The 20759-nt window shown below is 39.6% G+C and overlaps 1 protein-coding gene across 6 annotated transcripts in view; it reads left to right on the top strand.

The window, feature by feature from the left end:
- Ptprz1 (protein tyrosine phosphatase receptor type Z1) overlaps positions 1-20193 on the top strand; it is a 186248-nt gene extending 166055 nt beyond the window's left edge. For 4 of the 6 annotated variants that reach the window (XM_036181207.1, XM_036181212.1, XM_036181211.1 and 1 more), the window contains 10 exons: positions 1063-1226; positions 2999-3134; positions 4844-4990; positions 10008-10101; positions 10452-10525; positions 11660-11788; positions 13301-13447; positions 16887-17029; positions 17750-17885; positions 19246-20193. In XM_036181207.1, coding sequence (XP_036037100.1) covers positions 1063-1226; positions 2999-3134; positions 4844-4990; positions 10008-10101; positions 10452-10525; positions 11660-11788; positions 13301-13447; positions 16887-17029; positions 17750-17885; positions 19246-19386 — 1311 coding nt within the window. In that variant the 3' untranslated portion in view covers positions 19387-20193. Of the gene's footprint in view, positions 1-1044; positions 1227-2998; positions 3135-4843; positions 4991-10007; positions 10102-10451; positions 10526-11659; positions 11789-13300; positions 13448-16886; positions 17030-17749; positions 17886-19245 lie in introns of all 6 variants that reach the window. The other 2 variants (XM_036181208.1, XM_036181206.1) reach the window with 1 other exon arrangement.
- The last annotated feature ends 566 nt before the right edge of the window (positions 20194-20759 follow it).

Genomic DNA, 20759 nt, shown 5'->3' with positions numbered 1-20759 from the left:
AGGAAACCTGTCTTTGCTTTTAAATCCTCAATTTATTGGGTCAATCTCACTCACATCATGGCAGATGAGCTGCTTTACCCAATCTATGAATTTAAATTTTAGCCACATCTATAAAAATCAGAGACTTTCACCGTCTTTCATACTGATTAGAACTGCCTACTATATATAGCCTAGCTAAGTGGGCATGAAAAGTTGACTGTCATAAATAACATATAGATATATAGAGAGAGACATATATAGATGTAGATGTAGATATAGATATAGATATAGATGTAGATGTAGATGTAGATATAGATATAGATGTAGATGTAGATGATGTAGATGTAGATATAGATATAGATGTAGATATAGATGTAGATATAGATATAGATGTAGATGTAGATATAGATGTAGATGTAGATATAGATGTAGATATAGATGTAGATGTAGATGTAGATGTAGATATAGATGTAGATATAGATGTAGATATAGATATAGATGTAGATGTAGATATAGATATAGATGATGTAGATGTAGATATAGATATAGATGTAGATATAGATGTAGATGTAGATGATGTAGATGTAGATGTAGTAGCTGCCAGGATGAGTATAGAGAACTAGAGTGGTGTTGAACAAAGGGTGCAAGAAGAGAGCAGCCAAGAGATCTGCTGTGATTATAATTTACAATGATGTATTACAGACTGAAAATATTCTTAAGGTAGATTTAAGTGTTCTCACCAAAACGTTTGTGAAATAATGCATATGTTAATTGGCTTCATTTAGTGATCCACATGTATCCAAGGTTAAAAGATGTTTATGCTGTACATCATAAATATTCATAACTCCTATCTGTCCATTAAAATAAATTCTAAAGTAAAATAATTGATGTATGTATCATCAGTTTGATGCATTCAACCAATATATATTCTCACCAAAAACTAAGTATATGAGGTAATATATATGCTAATTAGCTTATTCTTGCCACCTCAAAATGTATCCATGCTTCAAGATATGTATCTGCTGTTCACCATAAATACACATAATTCTTATTTGCTGCTATCAGCTGTCTGAACTCTTCCAGGGCTCTCAGAAAGGAAGATCCAGTGGGCGCCTAGTCACACAGTACCATTACACTCAGTGGCCTGACATGGGTGTTCCAGAGTACTCACTGCCGGTGCTGACCTTCGTGAGAAAGGCTGCCCAGGCCAAGCGCCATGCCGTGGGACCAGTTGTTGTCCACTGCAGGTGAGTCTCAGAGATGTGCTGCTAAGCTCCCAGAACTGCTTGCACTGACACAGGAGGACTCGAGGAACAACGTTGGCCAAACTAGAAGGGATTTCATGCAACAGGGGAAGTGAAAGTATTTCCCCATCCTCATAGCACTGACCAGTAAGAACAAGTATGCTGGACTCAGCTGGAAGGCTGAAAATGTCAGAGCAGCAGGTGCAGGTCTGTCTGAATTGGATTTCAGCTTATTCACTGTGTAAGACAGGGACAGCACTGTTTTGTTCTTAAATATCCATTAGCAACACACAACACCACAGGATGAAAACGCTTAAAATAGCATCCTTGTCCTGACTTAATCTGTTGTAGAGTTATCATGCCAGGTTTATATCAGAGAAAGCAAGGCACTCAGACTAAAAAGAAATTTAGCAAAATAAACCTGGCACTGTTTTTTAAACACCTTGCCCCCCTCCACCAAATCCCTTTCTTGTCTCCCCAGCTTCTTGAAAGTCACATTGACTCTATTAGCAATTCACTGTTGCCCAAAAACAAGAGTTTTCAAGAGGAGGCTGATAAATGGGCAGGGGGAAAAAGTGAACAGTGTGTTCTAGACGCCACTCTAATGCTTTGCAGTTAAAATAATTGCAGCTAATACTGACCAGGTGTGGCGAGCTTCATAACAGCCAAAATGGCTTTCGTTCTTCCACGAAGTATTTGTGTCGAGTCAGTGACTGTGTTTTCACAGAAGCGACTGCTTGCCTTTGATACACAGCTCATCTGACACATTCTAATCCCCTACTCGGTCTTATTCTCAGATAAAGTTGGAGAGGTTGATCCTGAGGGTTTTTAATCTGGTAGCTTGACAATAAACTGGGAGAAACTAGAGAATGCAAGAAAACCAGCTTCTGAAGGTCAGGGATTGCCTCTCAGCAAAGGGACAAGGCCCTGGCTATCGGCAGCACAGGTGCTAATTCTCGCTGCAGTACTTGTGGGGAGGTTTGAAAAGAAGCCCTGCCTGAGCTCTGTCGCTCAGACAGAGGCTTTGAAGAAGGTGGGTGATAATGGCCCTTTAGAAATGACAGGAGCTCTGCTTTATTCCTTGCAGTCTTGCTGAAATGAAATTTTCAGCTGAAAGCCCCATCGAATTATCTTTTTCTCATTAGTGTCAGAACCTTTGCAAACATGTCTTCCTGGCAGCACAGACCCGGGACCTTTGCCTTTCAGAGTTTGCTGAAGCTCCTGCTTCCACGTCTCTCTGACTAAATGTCCATTACTCATTGTACCCCGATGCATCGTGTTTCATTGTATCACAACAGACAGTCAACAATAGCTGTTGGAACCATTTTTAAAACATCCCACAGAACAGCCAGGCTGCCGTGCAGTTTGACCTACAACAGAAACAACCTGAAAAATAAACGTATTTGTTTTTAAGCACTGCCATATGGTTATAATTTTATTATTTATTTATTCATTAATTAATTCATGTATTTATTGGTGTTTTTGAGATAGGGTTCCTCTGTGTAGCCCTGGCTGTCCTGGGGAACTCACTCTGTACATCTGGATGACCTCGAACTCACAAAGATCCACCTGCTTCTGCCTCCCAAGTGCTGGGATTAAAGGCACTCACCATCACTGCCTGCTTCTGTTTATAATTTTACATCACTAAGTTTGCATATGGCTTATTTGCTTGGGGGATGGAGTGGATTTGTCTCAGCGTGACAGCTAATAGCGACCTACTTTCACACTCCTTTGGTACTTGACATTTGAGTGTCCCTTTCTCTCCCTCTGACCAGTGCTGGCGTGGGGAGAACGGGCACATACATTGTGCTTGACAGTATGCTGCAACAGATTCAACACGAAGGAACCGTCAACATATTTGGCTTCTTAAAACACATTCGTTCACAAAGAAATTACTTGGTGCAAACGGAGGTATGATGTTTTTAAATGTATCTTTATTAATCTAAAGTATGGAGGTGTCACTGAAATCTAGGTGTGTTGGTCTCTGAGGATGGCCATAAGGAGGGAGTACCTTATAGGAAGAGTAGAAGTGACAGAAATACACTTGCTACAGTCTGAAGCCAGAACAAAACCATCAGCGAAGTGTTGGCAAGGCTCGGGTCCTTCAGAAGCTTGGAGAGGTGTATGCTTCCTTGCCTTGCTTTGGATTCTAGTGGCTGTGTATATCCTTGATCATGGGAGCCTTATTCTAATCTCTCCTCTGTCTTCTAATGGCTATCTTCTCTCTGTGTCTAAATTTCCCTCTTCTAATATGAATGCCAGTCACCATTCTATGCCAGCTGACCTGGAAGAAGCTAATTATATCTGTAGTGCCCTGACTTATAAGTAAGACTATATTCAGAGGTATTCCCGTGTTGAGCTTCAATTTATCTTTCAGGGAAATACAATTCAACCTAGAACACTAAGTTACAAATAAGTTGTAGACAGGCCAGCTAAATTCTGCCCGTTTTGTGACGAAATGAGGACTTTCAGATGACACTAGATATGATAAAGTTTCAGAGTCAGTAGAACATCAACATCCACCCATGCTAGCAGACACCTAAAGCTGCTCAACACAAGCAATGAATGGATTCAGTTTCTTCTATTTAAAATACATGATCATATATAAGACAGGGCAGAGTTTACAGATCTGTGTGTTATTCTTTCCTGTTTTCAAATTAAAATGATAGTAGATTGGAAGCTATGATACTCGTTTAAGAATTATCAGAAACATGTGGCTAGTCTAAGAGAGAAAAACAAACCAAAACCGAGTTCCACCCTTGAGATGCGTTTCTGTCAGACAGACCAGAGAAAAGCCTTACTAGTGAAATATAAGAGACTCTTTGACTACAAACCAGACAAGCTAGAACCTGATTGTTCCAGTTTGTTCTCTATTGTGGTGACAAAACACTGACCAAAAACCAGCTTAGGGAGGAAAGGGTTCATTTTGGTTTACAGGTTACCGTCCACCCTTCAGGGAAGACAGGACAGGAACTAAAGCAGAGACTCTGAAAGAAGGCTGACTCTCGATTCCCCTAGCTTCCACAACTATCTTTCTTATACAACCAAGACCTACCGGCCCTGGGATGGCATCACCCACATTCCTCCCACATCTATTAACAATCAAGAAAATGCCTCCCCACAGACACACCCACAGGCTGATCTGAGGGATGCCATTCCTTGACTGAGAGCTCCTCTTCTCAGGAATGTCTAAGTTTGTGTTAGAAAAGTGACAGCATACCTAGCCAGAAAACCACTCTGCTCCTATGTGGACAGGAGAGTAAGCACTCGGGCAAGTCCACCAGAAGCTCTGGAGTCAGGGGAGTGCTCCTCATGGGAAACAGTGAGGTTCAAGACTATGAGAAGGCAGAGGACTATGCTTTACCCTTGCAAGTCTTCTGTCCTCCTCTCCACCAAGGTCAACATGAGACCAACAGAAGAGAACTAAGAAGAGGGTGTTTCTGTCTGGGCCATCTCCGTCCCTGTCTGCTTTCCTGCCAGGCCTCATTAGCAATCTTTGGCAGGACTTCTCACAAGTGTTTTGTTGAACTCTAGCTTTCTGTCAGAGGAAGTTTCTACTTTTGTATCTAGATACCTACAGAAACTACAAAGCCATGTTCCTTTCAACACTGTTTTCTCAGGAACAGTATGTCTTCATTCATGACACACTAGTGGAGGCCATACTGAGCAAAGAAACAGAAGTTCCAGAAAGCCACATGCATTCCTATGTCAATACACTCCTCATTCCTGGACCAACAGGCAAGATGAAACTAGAGAGACAATTCCAGGTGAGTTTGCTCGCTTAAATGCCTCTTGAGTGTCACTACAGAGCTGAACGCCACTGTAACTCCTCATTTGACTAGACAAGGCCATGTGGAGGAATTGGGAGTGTTGCTAGAATAATGGCTTTGTGTTTGAATCACCCTTGTTCCTTACAATAGGTTACAGTGCCATGAGACAGATTTTAAAGAGACGCTTAATTCTGAGTAGCAAGAAGAAAAGCTGTCAGAAACCCTGGACTAACTTTGATAAATGCAGATGTGACCCAGGAAAGAAGGACACAGCGTAACAGAATGAACAGACAGGACTTAGAACACAACTGGATAAGTGCTCTTTTGGCTTTGAAAAAACCAGACCACTTCAGCACAAGTGCGGTGGCTCAGGCTGTTCCTGCTCCTCTTTGAAACAGCCTGTGTCTCACTTGAAACCCTCAGACTAGAGTAGGCCACCTACCTACAATAGCTTCCTCAACCCCAGTTTATCCCACTCACCTGTCTCAAGTCAGAAAACCAGGGAGGGAGGGGGACATGCTTTGTTGCCTATTTCCAAAACACTAGCTATGAGACTTTCAGAAATAGCTTACAGAGATTTCAGAAAGTGGGCATTGGCAGACCTGCATCTTGTACCAGAGAAGGTTCAGGCTCAGACTGGGAAGGAGGGCTGCGATTTCCCTGCACACAACCCATATTACCCTCAAACTTCTCAGGGTTTCAGGAGAAACAGGGCTAATTTCTAAGGAAAGACTATCTGAGAAGAACTGAAAAGACCCAGGGAAAGAAGCATTAGCTTGAGATCTTTTCTCCTTGCTCTTTGCCTCGCCTACAACAGTGTGCTAATCATCAGCCCCCTACCTCTCCCTTCTTGGAACTGCCCTTTTGTGCTCCTGGAATGCAAAACAAAGATTGGGGTGACAACTGATCTTAAAACTTGTTTTCAGAAAGATGCCATGTCTTGCTCAGCAGGCCTATGTGGGTCACAAAGGGATGCTTCGGAGAAAGTATGCAGTCTGGGTTCTAGAAATAATAAAGAAACGTAAAGCATGAACATTAGTTTGCAAGCATACCTTTTGCAGAGATAAAAGGCCATCTCACTATCCTAATTTTAAAGTTATATCACTTTTTGTCAATAAAATCTCATTTAAATATGATTAACCCACTACATGGTCACCTAAAAGAGTTGATATAGCTTAAGATGAATAATCAAGGATTGAAATAAAAATACAACAACTTAAATATTCATCTCAAAAGAAGGATTTGACTTTCTTCTTCCTGGTCACAATATAAGCATGAAAACACAGGCATAAAGGTATACTGTCTTATTAAAAACAGTATTCATTCAAGTTCATACAAAAAACATTTTCCTTGAAACAAATTGCTTGTCTATTCCATAAATATTTACCAGATGCCTATTAGATGCCAGCCTACAGTGTTTAGTACTAAACTATAAACTCTTGGGCTGGGGCCATGGCTCAGTTGGTAAAGTGCTTGATGCCTGAACATGAGAGTATGTACTTGGATCCCCAGCCCCATGGAAAAAACTTCACGCTAGTGATGCAGTGTCTGTAATCCCAGTCCATAGAAGTGGGTACTAGCACATCTCTGGGGCTTGCTGTCTCATCTGTCTACCTGAACCAGCAAGTGCCAGGTTCAGTTAGAGATCACAAGGAGGAAAATATTAATTGGAAAACAACTGAGAAAGATACCTGGTGTCAACCCCCAGCCACACACACACAAAATATAAACATGCATTTAAAAAAACGATAAAGGCAGAGCTGGAGAGATGGCTCAACAGTTAGGAGATTTGAACTGCTCTAACAGAGGACCCATGTTCAGTTCACAGCACCCACACTGGGCAGCTCATAAACTGCCTGTGACTCCAGCTTTAGGGACTCCACCATCCTCTTCTGAACTCTTCTACCTGAGTTCATCACATAATCACACAGAGACATGCACATAATTTAAATTAAAATATGGCTTTTAAAAATTAAAAGAGCATACTAAACTCCCTCTCTCATGGTGCCTGCATCCTAATGAAAAATACAGATAAGAAAACAGACACACAGAACTGTAGGAAGGGCCACTGTGAAAGAAAAGGTTTCTATAGGTATCCAGGTGAGGATACAACTTAGGGAATACATGTATGCATCCAGAAGAAGACTTATTTAATTTATAGGACACTACATTTGGAAAGGAGAAAAAACAAATATAACTTCTCAGATTCTGTTAACTGGGAGGAGGTGATATCATTCCCTGTGACTGAGAATTCAAGAGAAAAGGTGCATGTTTGCAGGATGTGGTGGAAGACAAGATGGTCAGATCACTTCTATGTTTACATAACTTTGAAGTGCTAGAGGCATATTCGCAAGACTTTCATCATTAAATGAAATGACTGAGGTACAGGGCTCTACAAATAAAAAGTTTACTTGAGTTTGTGAGGCTATGGGTACATGGTGCAAGGAGTCACATCTGGTGATGGCCTTCTTGCTAAATGGCAAAGTCTCAAGTTCCTCAGAATATCATGTGGCAACATGACGTGTGTGTGTGTGTGTGTGTGTGTGTGTGTGTGTGTGTGTGTGTGTGTGTTTGTGTGTGTGTGTGTGTGTGTGTGTGTGTGTGTGTGTGTAATTCTCTGCCTCTTATAAAGCTACTAAGATTCATTCACAGGAGCTCTTACCTAAAGACTTAAGGTAGTCCTACTCATCTCCCGAAATCCCTACCTCTATACACCATAGTTTTCAAACTCTTAATACCTCACAGTAGGGATTAAATGTGAACACATGAAGCCTTGAGGAACACATTCAAACCATGACCAAACCATCATAGAGCATGTTTCAGTTAACATGTATAGTAGGCAACTCAATATTACATCTAAATGATAAGGGAGATGAAGTCTGGAGAAAAAGACTGGACCAGCTTGAAGATGACCTGGGTCTCTATAAATGAAGTGTTTAAGAAGGTTTGGGATAAGGTATGTAGATACAGCTCAGTGTTAGAGCTCTTGCCTAGCATGCACCATGCCCTAGGCTCAACCCCAGTACTTCAAAAAAAAAAAAAAAAAAAGCAGGGATGATGGGAATTAAGAGGGTAAATGGGGGGTGGGGGGATGAGAGAATAAAAGATAGTGAGAGACAAAAGAATGCAAAGAAAGTAAGGTGTCAAGAGGAGAAAACTGAACAGAGATGGTAAATGCTAATCACAGAGGAATTCCTCCAGGAAAGGCAAGGGGGCTTAGCCACAGGACACTGATGACACTGCAGAAGCTGTGGCAGGGAAGTGCTGCACTGAAGCCAGGTAACAGAGTAGCACAATCCGGCAGTGGTGGCCCACGCCTTTAATCCCAGCACTCGGGAGGCAGAGCCACACGGATCCCTGTGAGTTCCAGGCCAGCCTGGGCTACCAAGTGAGTTCTAGGAAAAGCGAAAGCTACATAGAGAAACCCTGTCTCAAAAAACCAAAACAAACCAAAACAAACAAACAAAAAACAGAGTAACAAACCAAATGTAAAGGACACAGCCAAAAGCAGGCGAGAGAAAGGAGAGAGTATTAGAGGAAGGAAGGACAACTGGAGCAGAGTATATTGACGTATGTATATGAAAATGTTCTGAGAGTAGAATGCCCATGTCTGTGCACACCAAGCTTTAAAAATAAATTTTATAAACTGACTGGATTTGAGGAAGTATGGAGAATAGTCACAAAGCTCTTTTTAAAAAGTGGCTTTCTGAAGTCCGTAGAGATGTCTCAGCAGTTAAGATTGATCGCTGCTCTTCTAGAGTGCCTAAGTTCAGGTCTCAGCACCCATATCAAGTGGTTCTCAACGATTATAACTCCAGCTCCAAGGAATATGTCATCATTTTCTGGTCTTTCCTGGGCTCCTGAACACATTTGGCCTGCACACAGAGAGATGAACACACATACACGTACACATACACATAATATCTTTTTAACCCTTGGCTCTGAAAGAAATCATAAAGATAGTTAATAGGAAATTCAGTCTTAAAGGGTAGGACAATCTTTATGTTGCTTATTTTTAATATTGATTATGTTTTAATAAGAGATGTATGAGCTTCTTTTAAAACTAAGGGAAGGAAGAAAATTGGAATCTGCAAAGATCCTTTATAAGTACAAAGAAGTAGGATTGAGAACACAGGTGAAGGAATAGGTTATGAACAGGAAGACCTCAGGGGCTTGCAGAACGGATGTACTTGGAAATGAACGTATAGCCTTCAAGGCCGGCAACCGAGAGCAAACACTGGGAGCACAGACAAGTCTGTCCTTGATGCAGGAAGGGAAAGTATTCACAGACTAAGTAGGAACATGCTCATTGTGTTGGCTCACACCTGGAATCTCAGCACTCAAGATGCTGAGGCATAAGGATTGTCACAAATTCAACATCAGCCTGGGCTACAGAGTGAGAGACCCTGTTTTAAAAAACAAAAAGGGGGGATGGAACATTATTAATACTTTAGAAATATTTTCTAAACTTAAATAAAAACATACTGTAAGGGGGAAAAGGTAAGACTTTGCCAGATTTTTAGAAACAAAAATTTCCAAACATTGGTGGAAAAAAAATCTAGGTGGAAAACTGACCCATCTATTTTATGGAACACACACATGTTTGGTACCAAGATAGTGTGTGTATAAAACATTTATAGGCCAGTGTCAATAAAATAGTATTTAACTGAAAAACCAACAGTAGCTTTTAGCATCCTGATGAAAACCAACAGAAGCTTTTAGTTTGTAGGATTCATTCCAAAAACTGAATAACTCTTTAACACTGGTGAGAGTAAGCAGAGAAAATGGAGGGCACAGGACCACAAAGGAAGCCATCGTGAACATTCTCCCAAGGTCAGAGGTCTTGCAATACAGCCTAGAGGCTTCTGGACTTCACTAAAAAGAGGCTTACTTCAAGCCCTAGGAAACAAGTGTTTACATCATCATTCTTTTGTTGAGGTGTGTCAGTGTGTGTTTGGGTATCGGGGTGAAGCGGGTGAAATGACCTGCACTTTTCCTTGCCTCCCTTGCTCAGCTTCTGAGTCAGTCAAATATTCTTCAGAGTGACTACTCCACAGCCCTGAAGCAGTACAACAGGGAGAAGAATCGAACGTCCTCCATCATCCCTGGTAAGTCACACTGAATCTTGCAAAATCAACTCGGGTTTTTACTTCCTTGATAAAAGACTTGCATGTCTATCAATAATGGTTAATTATAATGTCATATCTATTGACATATTGTTCTAATTATACCCAGAATGTGATTATTTAAGATGACTCAAATCCTTGGAGTCTTATCAAGAATACAAAACTTGACTTTAAGAATTAGTTAAACAATTAGTTTAACCATTAAAGGCATTCATTGAGAAATGCAACTAAACTTTGCATTTGGGAGTTGATGGGGATGGGGGGGGGGGTGGGGGGAGAAATGGTTCATTGCAGTAAGTATGTTTGTTTACTTGGAATGTTCTGTGTTCCAGTGGAAAGATCAAGGGTGGGCATTTCATCCCTGAGTGGAGAAGGCACAGATTACATCAATGCATCCTATATCATGGTAAGTCAGAGACATTATAGGAAAGCCTACCACCAGCCTGTATTACCAGAATTAACAGCAGAGTGGATCCCCTGATGTGAAGCAACAGCACCTGTGGGACATCAGCCCAATACAATAACTTTGGCACACAGTAATTAGTGACCAAAGGAATACCAGCATACCTTGATGTTTTCATGTGTGCTGGGACTGAAGAAACCTCAATCAAAATTAATAAGGGAGCACAGGGTCTCAAGCTCACCATTCAGAACTAATCAGCAAATATAAATCATATATTTTCATTCACCAGGGCATAGATCTGGGGCAGAGGCTGGACACATCAGCTTCACCAAACCCAAATTCACTAAGATTAGCACCCCAGGTTTTCAGTACCCCTCTTCTTTATGTACTGGGTTCACTTGAGCTATTGGATTTCTAATGACCTACAATTAGGTTGTCTGCTGAATGGATGAGTGCTTGGGGCTTTTGCATGCTCTTTATTAACAACTTGGGATGGTCAACCACACAGCTTGGTTTCAAAAGAATGAGTCCTAATCTTAATTTCCAAACCATTATTCTAGTTAGCCAGCAAAGAAATGACTAAAGAATATGCATGTGGGAAACAAGGAGATGTGTAGTTACTGCTGTCTAACACCCCCCCCCCCCCCCCGCATTTCAATGAGTCCATGGGAGCAGTGAAAGACCATACTACACGAGAAGGGTTTTTAGTTCAGTAAACAGCGTGGACATCACTTGATCCACCACTTTCCAAGCTTCATAAGTACAATCAGAAAGGAGCCTTCCTGATCCCTCTCATAAAGGAGGCAGCCAAGGAGCCAGGACATGGAAGGTGACCTGGGGAAGAGGTGTGAGATTGAGTGTTCTGAAGCCAAAGACTTGTGAACAATATGGGTTATAAACTCTGCCATGGATTTCCACTCTAACTAGTGCAAGAGACAAATTCATTAGCCATTTTGGTACTTCTACCACCTAGAGGTCACAGCACTTTTTAAGATAAACTTGTCCACAATGCTTAATTTTTAATCACCTTTAAAATGAGGATTATAGTCTGCAATTAAATACACTACTTCAACATAAAACATGTTTCTCTGCCTAGTCCTATGTTGGGGATCTTTTATCTTGTCTTTGGTTTTGTAGGGTTATTACCAGAGCAATGAATTCATCATCACCCAGCATCCCCTTCTGCACACCATTAAGGACTTCTGGAGAATGATATGGGATCATAATGCCCAGCTGGTGGTTATGATTCCAGATGGTCAAAACATGGTAGGTCACTTTTGGTTTGTTTCTTATAAGGAAAACATAATATTGCAATAGCCAGAAACCTGTCATACAAACACAAAAAGTAATCTTATTTCTACCTAATAGACTAACATTACTGGATCATGCTTTGGTGGACTCGATTGGTTACACAGTTCCATTGGATCAAAGTAATGAATGAGAGATCTTAATGAAGTAGATTAAAGTTGCAAAATGCACTTGTGATGCAGCTTATACAACTCAAGACTACAACCACAAATGACACAAGTCAATACTCTTCTTTTTGCACTTTTAAGATAAAATACATAACACTGTGCTGAAAATTCCATCTAAGTCTCTCATTTTTTATTTTATTATTTTGTTTACAGTTCCATGAAGGCATAGTTGAAGAAGTAGTTATAGTCTCTTAATAATATCAACCAAGGCTATTTCATGTAGATTTAGTAGTATGAGTCTTTTTATGAAGAAGAGGGAGATTTAGGAAACTTTTAAATTTATTCTTTGAGTATTTCATACATGTAAACAGTGAAATAGGATCCTACTCACCCCCAACTCCTGCTGGGTTTTCCCAACCATACACCTCTCCCAACTTGATGTGATTTTTGTTATCATTGTTGTTTGTTTTTAAGAACTCTCTACAATTGCTGTTGACCATATAGCATGTATATGTCACCATCCACTGGAACATGGGCATCCTCCAAGTGCCATACCCCGGGAGAAGAATGAATCTTCCTCCCTGAGCTGCTCTCGCCCACCTATTGCTCCTCAGCTAGACTGGTGCTCCATGAGCTCCTCTCCTGTCCATGCTGGAAAACTTTATTTATTTATTTATTTATTTATTTATTTATTTATTTATTTATTTAGGGGTTTTTTTGGGAGACAAGGTTTCTCTGTGTACCTTTGTGCCTTTCCTGGAACTCACTTGGTAGCCCAGGCTGGCCTCGAGCTCACAGAGATCTGCCTGCCTCTGCCTCCTGAGTGTTGGGATTAAAGGCGTGCGCCACCCACCGCCTGGCGGAAAACTTTATTTTTAAGGATATAAATTTGTAAAGGAAAAACCTCTTCAGAGCCAGAATATCGGTGACACATCCATTCTTCTTTGTCTGTTTGTAAACCTAAACAGTTAGTTAACATTAATATTTGACTTGGGCTTTGCATATACACTTGACTTGGTTAACATATCCAACGTCACAGAGATTCCGCGTCATGCTAGAAATTGACGAGATCTTGCTCTACCAGTCCTACTCAGTTGTCAGTTATAGAATCAACAGGCATACCAGTGCTACTGATGAGCCCAGAGCACAAAATGCCATGACGATAGTTTGGGTTGTGTGGTGTTTTATTTTATACATAAATCCAATCTGGATTAAGATATCAAGAACATTTTAATGGCAAATTTTGTTATTCAAAGAAAAATTTGATTTGAAATTTCTATGCCAGCCAATTGATCTTATTTCACAATAATTAGGGCATTGAGATAGTTTATGAAAACCTATACCCTTCCTTGGTCTCTTTCAGGCAGAGGATGAATTTGTTTACTGGCCAAATAAAGATGAGCCCATAAACTGTGAAAGCTTCAAAGTCACTCTTATGTCTGAAGAACACAAATGTCTGTCTAATGAGGAAAAGCTGATAGTTCAAGACTTCATCTTAGAAGCGACACAGGTACAGAAACAGGCTAAAGGATGGACGTCTATCCTGCTCACATGTGAGACATGCTAACTTGGGGATCGTCCTTAGAAACGGAAAGGATTCTGATTTGTTACAAATTGAGACAATTCCAGAATAAACCAATATCCCTTTACTGTTTTAACTTCCAAAATCTTACAGAATCATCACACTATTAATCTTTACTAAACTGTACGATTCTTAACTTCTGTGTACCCAGAAAAGCAAAGATTTCTCTTTTACTCCAAACTCATTGCTGATAGAACTTAGGTTGCATTTTTTTTTTAAACAAATGTAATTCTAATTCTTTTTTCCTTTGAGATTTATTTTCATTTTCTGGAAATGGGTGTTGTTTCTGTGCACCACATGCACGCAGTGCCCATGGCGGCCAGAAGAGGGCATCAGACCCCCTAGAATGGGAGCATCAGATGGTTGTGAGCCATCCTGTGGGTGCCAGAAATTGTCCCCTGGAAGAGCTGCTAGTGCTTTCAACTGCTGACTCATCTTTCCAAGTCCTAATTCTAATTCTTATGTTTTAAAATCAACACTTCCCTTGTCATGCCTTTCTCCCATCGGTCTCCATAGTTAGTAAGAAGTTTTATTTCAAGAAAATACTCATTAGAAACGTGTTGTCTTGTCATACTGACTATTCTGATCACCCCCATTGCCTACCTCAGCTTTAGGAAATATAACTTTCCCTAGTATTACATAGGAAACACACTAAACAATAAGCATTCATGATTGATTCCAGTTCAGTGCATCTCAGGTATGTAAAACAAATATCTTTGATTGCCCCAATCTCTAGAAAGCCAGCCCAGGAATAAGAGGTAGTTCGGAAGCAATGTTCAGGAAGGCAAGATTTCATCTACTTCATTTGTAGCTACTATCTCCTAAATGTCATAGTACTTGAGGTTGGTAAAGAGATAAAAGTTTATGCTGTATGGACCAGACTCATTTCAAGATCTAGAAACTTTGTCAAATGACTAAAGTCAAAACTGGGAGTCTGTTATTTATTTTTCTTTATAAAGACTATTTTTAACATTAAGTATTATATAATAAAATAATATTAATAAGTTGTATTGTATGTATAACATATTAAAGTGATATACTAAATTATTCACTGCCTACTGAGTTCAGTAAAGGAATGTAACTTTGACCTTTAAGATCTTTCATGCTCCTGTTCATCCATACTGTCCTCCCTTCAGATATGATAGCCTCTGTCCAAATTCTCTTGATTTACTTCATAATTTCACTTTTTATCTCTGTTTTCTTTAAGATTGTGTTGTTTTGACTTTATATTTTGACTTTTAACATAAATTATGTATATTTTCAAATATTTGCTACTTTGCCTCATTTTAATATTGATGATATTTATATAATTGGGTATATAAGTCAAATGTGTTTGCTTCTGCTATCAACATATTTGTTATGGTTTCTCTATCTTATATTTAGGCCACTACTCATTTAAAGTTGGTTTTGTTTTCTTTTTGATTCATTTTGTTTCATTCATATTTTTGTTATTACAAGTAGTACCTGACCAAATGTTTTTACACACATGCAAATTTTTCCTGGATGCACCTAGTCATTGAGAATCAGCACTTTCAACTTTGCAGTGTTGTGATTATTTTAAAAGTGGTCCTACTGAGCTGCCCTCCCATTTAGAGCCCATGAGAAATCTGGAATCTCCTCGCCTCTGCTTGTGTGGGGGATGAAATGACATTTTTTGCTCCATTAGTTTGAATGTTCCTCAAATGAAGGTGAATATCTTTCCAAAAATGTACTCATCACTGCATTGATAATTCATTTCTAGTGATAGGTCCTCATGAGTTTTGCCCAAGTTTCCACTAGAGCCTTGACAATTGACTTGTTTACTTACCTGGAGTCTTTGTGTAGTCTAGTTAATAATCCCTTTCCAGGTACACTTGTTGCAAATACTCTTTCATGCAATTTTAAAGTTTTTATTTATTCTTTTTTTGTAAATGAAGGTTTACAAGCCTAATTTATATGGATTTTATTACCTCCCCCATTTTGTTACAAATAATCTATCATTTAACATTCACTGTTTAAAAAAAAAATCCTGTTGGGTGCCGAGGATGCCGTTCAGTGGCAGAATGAATGGTTAGCATATGAGCATCCCTGTTCTGTTCTTTGCACCAAAAACATACTGAAAACAACAACAAAAATGTCTGAAATCAAGACATCCTTACCTATATTGCATTGCTTGCTAAATGTTTTAGCTTTACTTTTTATATTTTTATATTTTGCATGTCAGGAGTGCACTTTAATTATTTTCCCTGTGATATTATTGTCCTCGTGTCCCAGTGCTCACAAACCAGTGGTGTCAGCTCGGTCACACATCTAGTCCCTAGCATTGTCACTTCTTTCCAATGGGCTCCTTTCCAGTCCCTCTGCTAACCTGGCTGTGCCTCCGTGTCAGCTTATAATAATTCTTAATATCTGGTGAGCCAGTATCCTGTCTTGATTTTTTTTTTTTTTTTGTTAATAGCATTTGGGTTGTTTGGGAAGTTTACATTTATTACATAAAATTTATTTTGAGACATTTGTTTTCATATATAGCATCTCACTTTAGGAAACTGGAGGTCGGTGGTTTATTTCATAAAGTGACATAGTCTGGTTAGTCGCACGAAAAGTAAGTCAGTCTGGAGTTCAGAGGAGACCTCCAACCCCTTCCCTGATGTTTTCTCACCGTCTTCTCTAATCTCATTCTGAAGAGGACTGCTGGTGTTTGAAGTTCTCTGTGCTGTTTTCCAAACAAACTTTAACACTGAAGGTTTCCTTTGTACCTTAAAATTGAGCAGCTCAGACACATCTTTATGTCATGCTTTCATGGTTTATTAGCATTGACATGATTTACACACAAATAGGATTTCTTTTTTGAACTAAACAGGAGGGATTGGGAGATGCACCAGTTGGTAAAGAGCTTGCCAGTGAGGCAAAATAACTTGAGTTCAATTCCAAGCAGTAACATGAAATCCAGGCACAGTGATACAAGACTGTAACCCCAGCATTGGGGAGGCAGAGATAGGAAGAGAAGGGTTTTCTGACCAACCAATATAGCCCAATTCAGTAAGCTCCGGAGGGAAGATCCTGTCTCAAAGAATAAGGTAGAGAAAAACTGTAGACACTTCATATCAACCCTTTACCTACCCCACACGTGTACACATGCACATCCACACACACAAAGGACTAAAAGGGAGATAATGGCTTTTTTATCCTGGTGAATAGATCTATTCATGGTTGATGTCCCATTGCAATGATTTTCTGCTTCTACAATGAGAGCTGTGCTGCAAACAGCATTCACTATTTTCATCATCTAGCTTCAGTTTCTAATTTTTCCCCTGTTATTCCACTCCTGATAAACTGTCACTAGTCAGCATTACTCTTAAAAACATTAATTTGTTCTTTCTTCTCATAGGATGATTATGTGCTGGAAGTAAGGCATTTTCAGTGTCCCAAATGGCCAAACCCGGATAGTCCCATTAGTAAAACATTTGAACTTATAAGTATTATCAAAGAAGAAGCCGCTAACAGGGATGGGCCCATGATTGTTCACGATGAGTAAGTTTCACAGTCTCGATCATTGCACACCTCTGAATATATACATGCTTCTGTTGTCCTTAGGCCAGCCTGATGCGTTGTGCCCATGTGATAATCAGCCAGGGGGGATTAGCCGCTGCCTATCATCGCAGGTCACACAGCACATTTCCCCTTTTTTGTAATTCCTGATAAAGGCAACAGACTTATATGTGAATACAGAATCTGCTCTTATGCTTTATAGTGGGAGCATTTGTTGATATGAGACACTGTTTCAGCACTGTAGTCTTATAGGAGCTACCCTAGGATTTGTCTCAGCAATTTACTTCTTGAGAAACAAGTAAAAACAACTATTGTTTGATGCTTTTTGGTTTTGTTTCTGTTTTGTCTGAAAGACAACTCTTTATCCCATGAATTTTTCTGTTTCTGTAACAATGAAAAAAATGCTAGAATTGTGTTATGTACCTATTCTATATAGTATGTAGTTTATGTATGATAACCTCAGTTAAACACGGCCTGCCTACCCCTTTCATTAAATAAAAATAACAAACCATATGCAAACAGTAAGCCTTCCTGTAAGGATTTTGTTATTAATGGCACAAACACATAGTACTGTCTCCATTTCAACCATAATTCTATGCACAATAAAAAAGGAAGACACCCCATTTCAAGGCTGTGTGCTCTGGGTTCCAAGTGTATTTGATGCATCTGAATGGAGTCTTTACCCTTTCTCTTTACTGCAAGGCATGGAGGAGTAACAGCGGGAACTTTCTGTGCTCTGACAACACTTATGCACCAACTAGAAAAAGAAAATTCTATGGATGTTTACCAAGTAGCCAAGATGATCAATTTAATGAGGCCAGGAGTCTTCACTGACATTGTAAGTGATGAACCTCATCTTTCATTGTTGAAATATCACTTCCTAGATGGTACTGGAACCTTTCTTTTATCCATACAAGGAAGGTCACAGTGGTTGGTAGCATTCTAGCTAAATTGCAAGGTTTCACCTTTCAGAAGACTGGAAGATTAAAGAAGAAGAAGAAAAACGAAGTCACTCTGTGCCCTTTTACAGGATTCATTGTGAGTCTTAATATCTGTAGTGGAATTACCAACCAATTGATTTGTTCAGCAAACTGAGGAATTACATTCCTCAGGTTCAAGTATGGGCTTCACAGAACAGCAGGAGCTGTATCTCAAAGACTTAAATGTTAGAACTGTTAGCTCTTTTCTCTAGCCAAATGCAATTTCTGAAGTTAACAAATAACTAATTCTTGTGTGCTTTTAACAGAAAAAAAGATATGTTCAGTCAAGAAAGAGACACAGCACTTCTGGTTCCATGGTTTAGCTTAGAAATAACCTGAATAACCTGTTACTATTGTGGCAAAATAATAAGGGTGGTGAGAGTCTCAGGTTGATTTCGCTGACCTGGTGTCACTGCTTACAGATAAGAGCCTCATAGGAAGATCATTTGGCAGCAGGAAACCCCTTTTCTCAAGGCAGACCATCAAGGCAGGCAGAAGGATAGAGTGTGAAGAACATTTGGAGAGCAGTATGTCTGGTGACGGTGCTGTGCTTTGGTGATACTACAGTCTTTGTTGAGCCCTTTCTGTAGATATGCAGAAACATTTGATTACACAGCGATTAGGGAAAAATCAGATGCTTATTTTGGGTGGTTGGTGATATAACTCAGTTAGTAGAATGCTTCCCTAACATGCACAAGAATTAGTTTTGGTCCCCACCTCCACATTAACTAGATGAATAGAACACATCTGTAGTCCTATCCCTTGGGAGGTAAGGACAAGAGGATGAGGTCATCCTCAGCTACATAGTGAGTTCAACACCAGTCTCAGATGTATGAGACTAAGAAAGAAAAGAGGAAGAGAAAAGAAAGATGTTGCTTTAGAAAAGGTGGTAGGCACTGAGCACCAATGGAGTTCATTTGCATCGTCTTCCTACTCCAGGAAACAACAGAATAAGAACCCAGTGTTTATTTCTGTCCAATGTGCATGGGCTTCTTCTCAAAATTAAATGACCATTTGCTCATTGCAAAGCAATTTTGGCTTAAACAAATAGATAAAATCAAGTGCAGATTGTGCACCTCAGCTGAGTATAAGCCCTTAGTATAGCCCTGTGCCCTTCTGTGAACAGTGCCAAAATGTGTCTGAAATCATACCTGTTTTATGCAAATTCATGTCCATGTTGAGCTTCCTGTCTATAATTCGCATTTCTGTGTTTTCTAGGAACAGTATCAGTTCCTCTACAAAGTGGTCCTCAGCCTCGTCAGCACAAGGCAGGAAGAGAATCCATCCACCTCTCTGGAGAGTAATGGTGCAGCTTTGCCTGATGGAAACATAGCTGAAAGCCTGGAGTCTTTAGTTTAACACAGAAAGGGTGAAGGACAACCCAATCTAAGCATTGCTCTCCTCTCTCTCAAACTAGAAAAATGAGTCAGTTCTGTTGTCTGTTTACTTCCCGTGACATGACAGTAACTCATTCCGCTGCCAAATTGACACCATTAACAACGTGTGCCTTTTTGAAAGACTTCTTGTAATTCACTTATTATGTTTGAACTAAAATGATTGAATTTTACAGGATTTCTAAGAACTGAATTGTGGTATTTTTTTCCATATTGATTTTAACAGAAAAAAAATCAATTTATAGATAATAGGAATCACCATCCTTGGAAGATGTTTGTTTTTAAGTGTCAAATTTTTAGCTGTATTTGTAGCAATCATCAGGTTTGCTAGAAATATAACTTTTAATATAGTAGGTTGTGAGTAAACCACTTTATCCCCAATGATATTCAACATTTTACAACTGCAGTATTCATCTCAAGTAGAAGTGATCTAGTAACTTATGTAAATACTGCTCTGGTGTCTCCATGGACCAAATTTATATTTATAATTGTAGATTTTTATATTTTACTACTGTGTGAGTTTTCTAGTGGTGTGCTTAAGTTTAATGATGTAGTTTATTCTCTGGTCTTACTTACTTTACATGTCTTCTAAAATTATACTGTGCTAGCCAAGGAACTAACCCTGTTTCTGCATGTCATTTTAACTCTTGTGGAAAATAGAAAACCACTTGTTTTCAAGAATGTTTTTATGAGAATAACACCTTACCAAACATTCCTTAAATGGTTTTTATTGAAGAAGTTGCAAAAATAAATATATTGCCGTTGACTCGTGTTCACTTGCAGAACGTTGTGCTGATCTATGTGTGGTAGAAAATTATGAACATGGGTCCCACTATGAAAAAAATGAAAAGTCCAAAGAAATGGGACAGAGTATCCACCTGTGCTTCCTATGGTAGTTCGAATGTAATTGGCCCCCATAATCTCATAGCGAGTGGCACTATTAGGAGATGTGGCTTTGTTGGGGTGGGTAGGCCCTTGTTGGAGGAAGTATGACATTGTGGGGACAGGATTTGAGGTTTCTGGTGTTCAGGATACTGCCCAGTCAGTCCGTCAGTCAGCTTCCTGCTGCCTTCTGGTCAAGATGTAGTGAGCACTACATCTTCCTGCACGCCACCATTCTCTCCACCATGATGATAATTAACCGAAATTCTGAAACTGTAAATGAGCCACACCAATTAAATATTTTACCTTATGAGAGTTGCTATGGTCATGGTGTCTCTTCAGAGCAATAAAAACCCTAATGAAGACAGTGTTCCCTGTGGTACTCCAGGATCTCAAAAAATCAACAATTGGAACCCACTTGCTTAATATGCAGAACCATTATGCATTTCTTTTGCC

The sequence above is a fragment of the Onychomys torridus genome, chromosome 3 (assembly GCF_903995425.1).
Source record: "Onychomys torridus chromosome 3, mOncTor1.1, whole genome shotgun sequence".
Taxonomy (NCBI): domain Eukaryota; kingdom Metazoa; phylum Chordata; class Mammalia; order Rodentia; family Cricetidae; genus Onychomys; species Onychomys torridus.
This window is presented reverse-complemented; position numbering and strand designations above follow the sequence as displayed.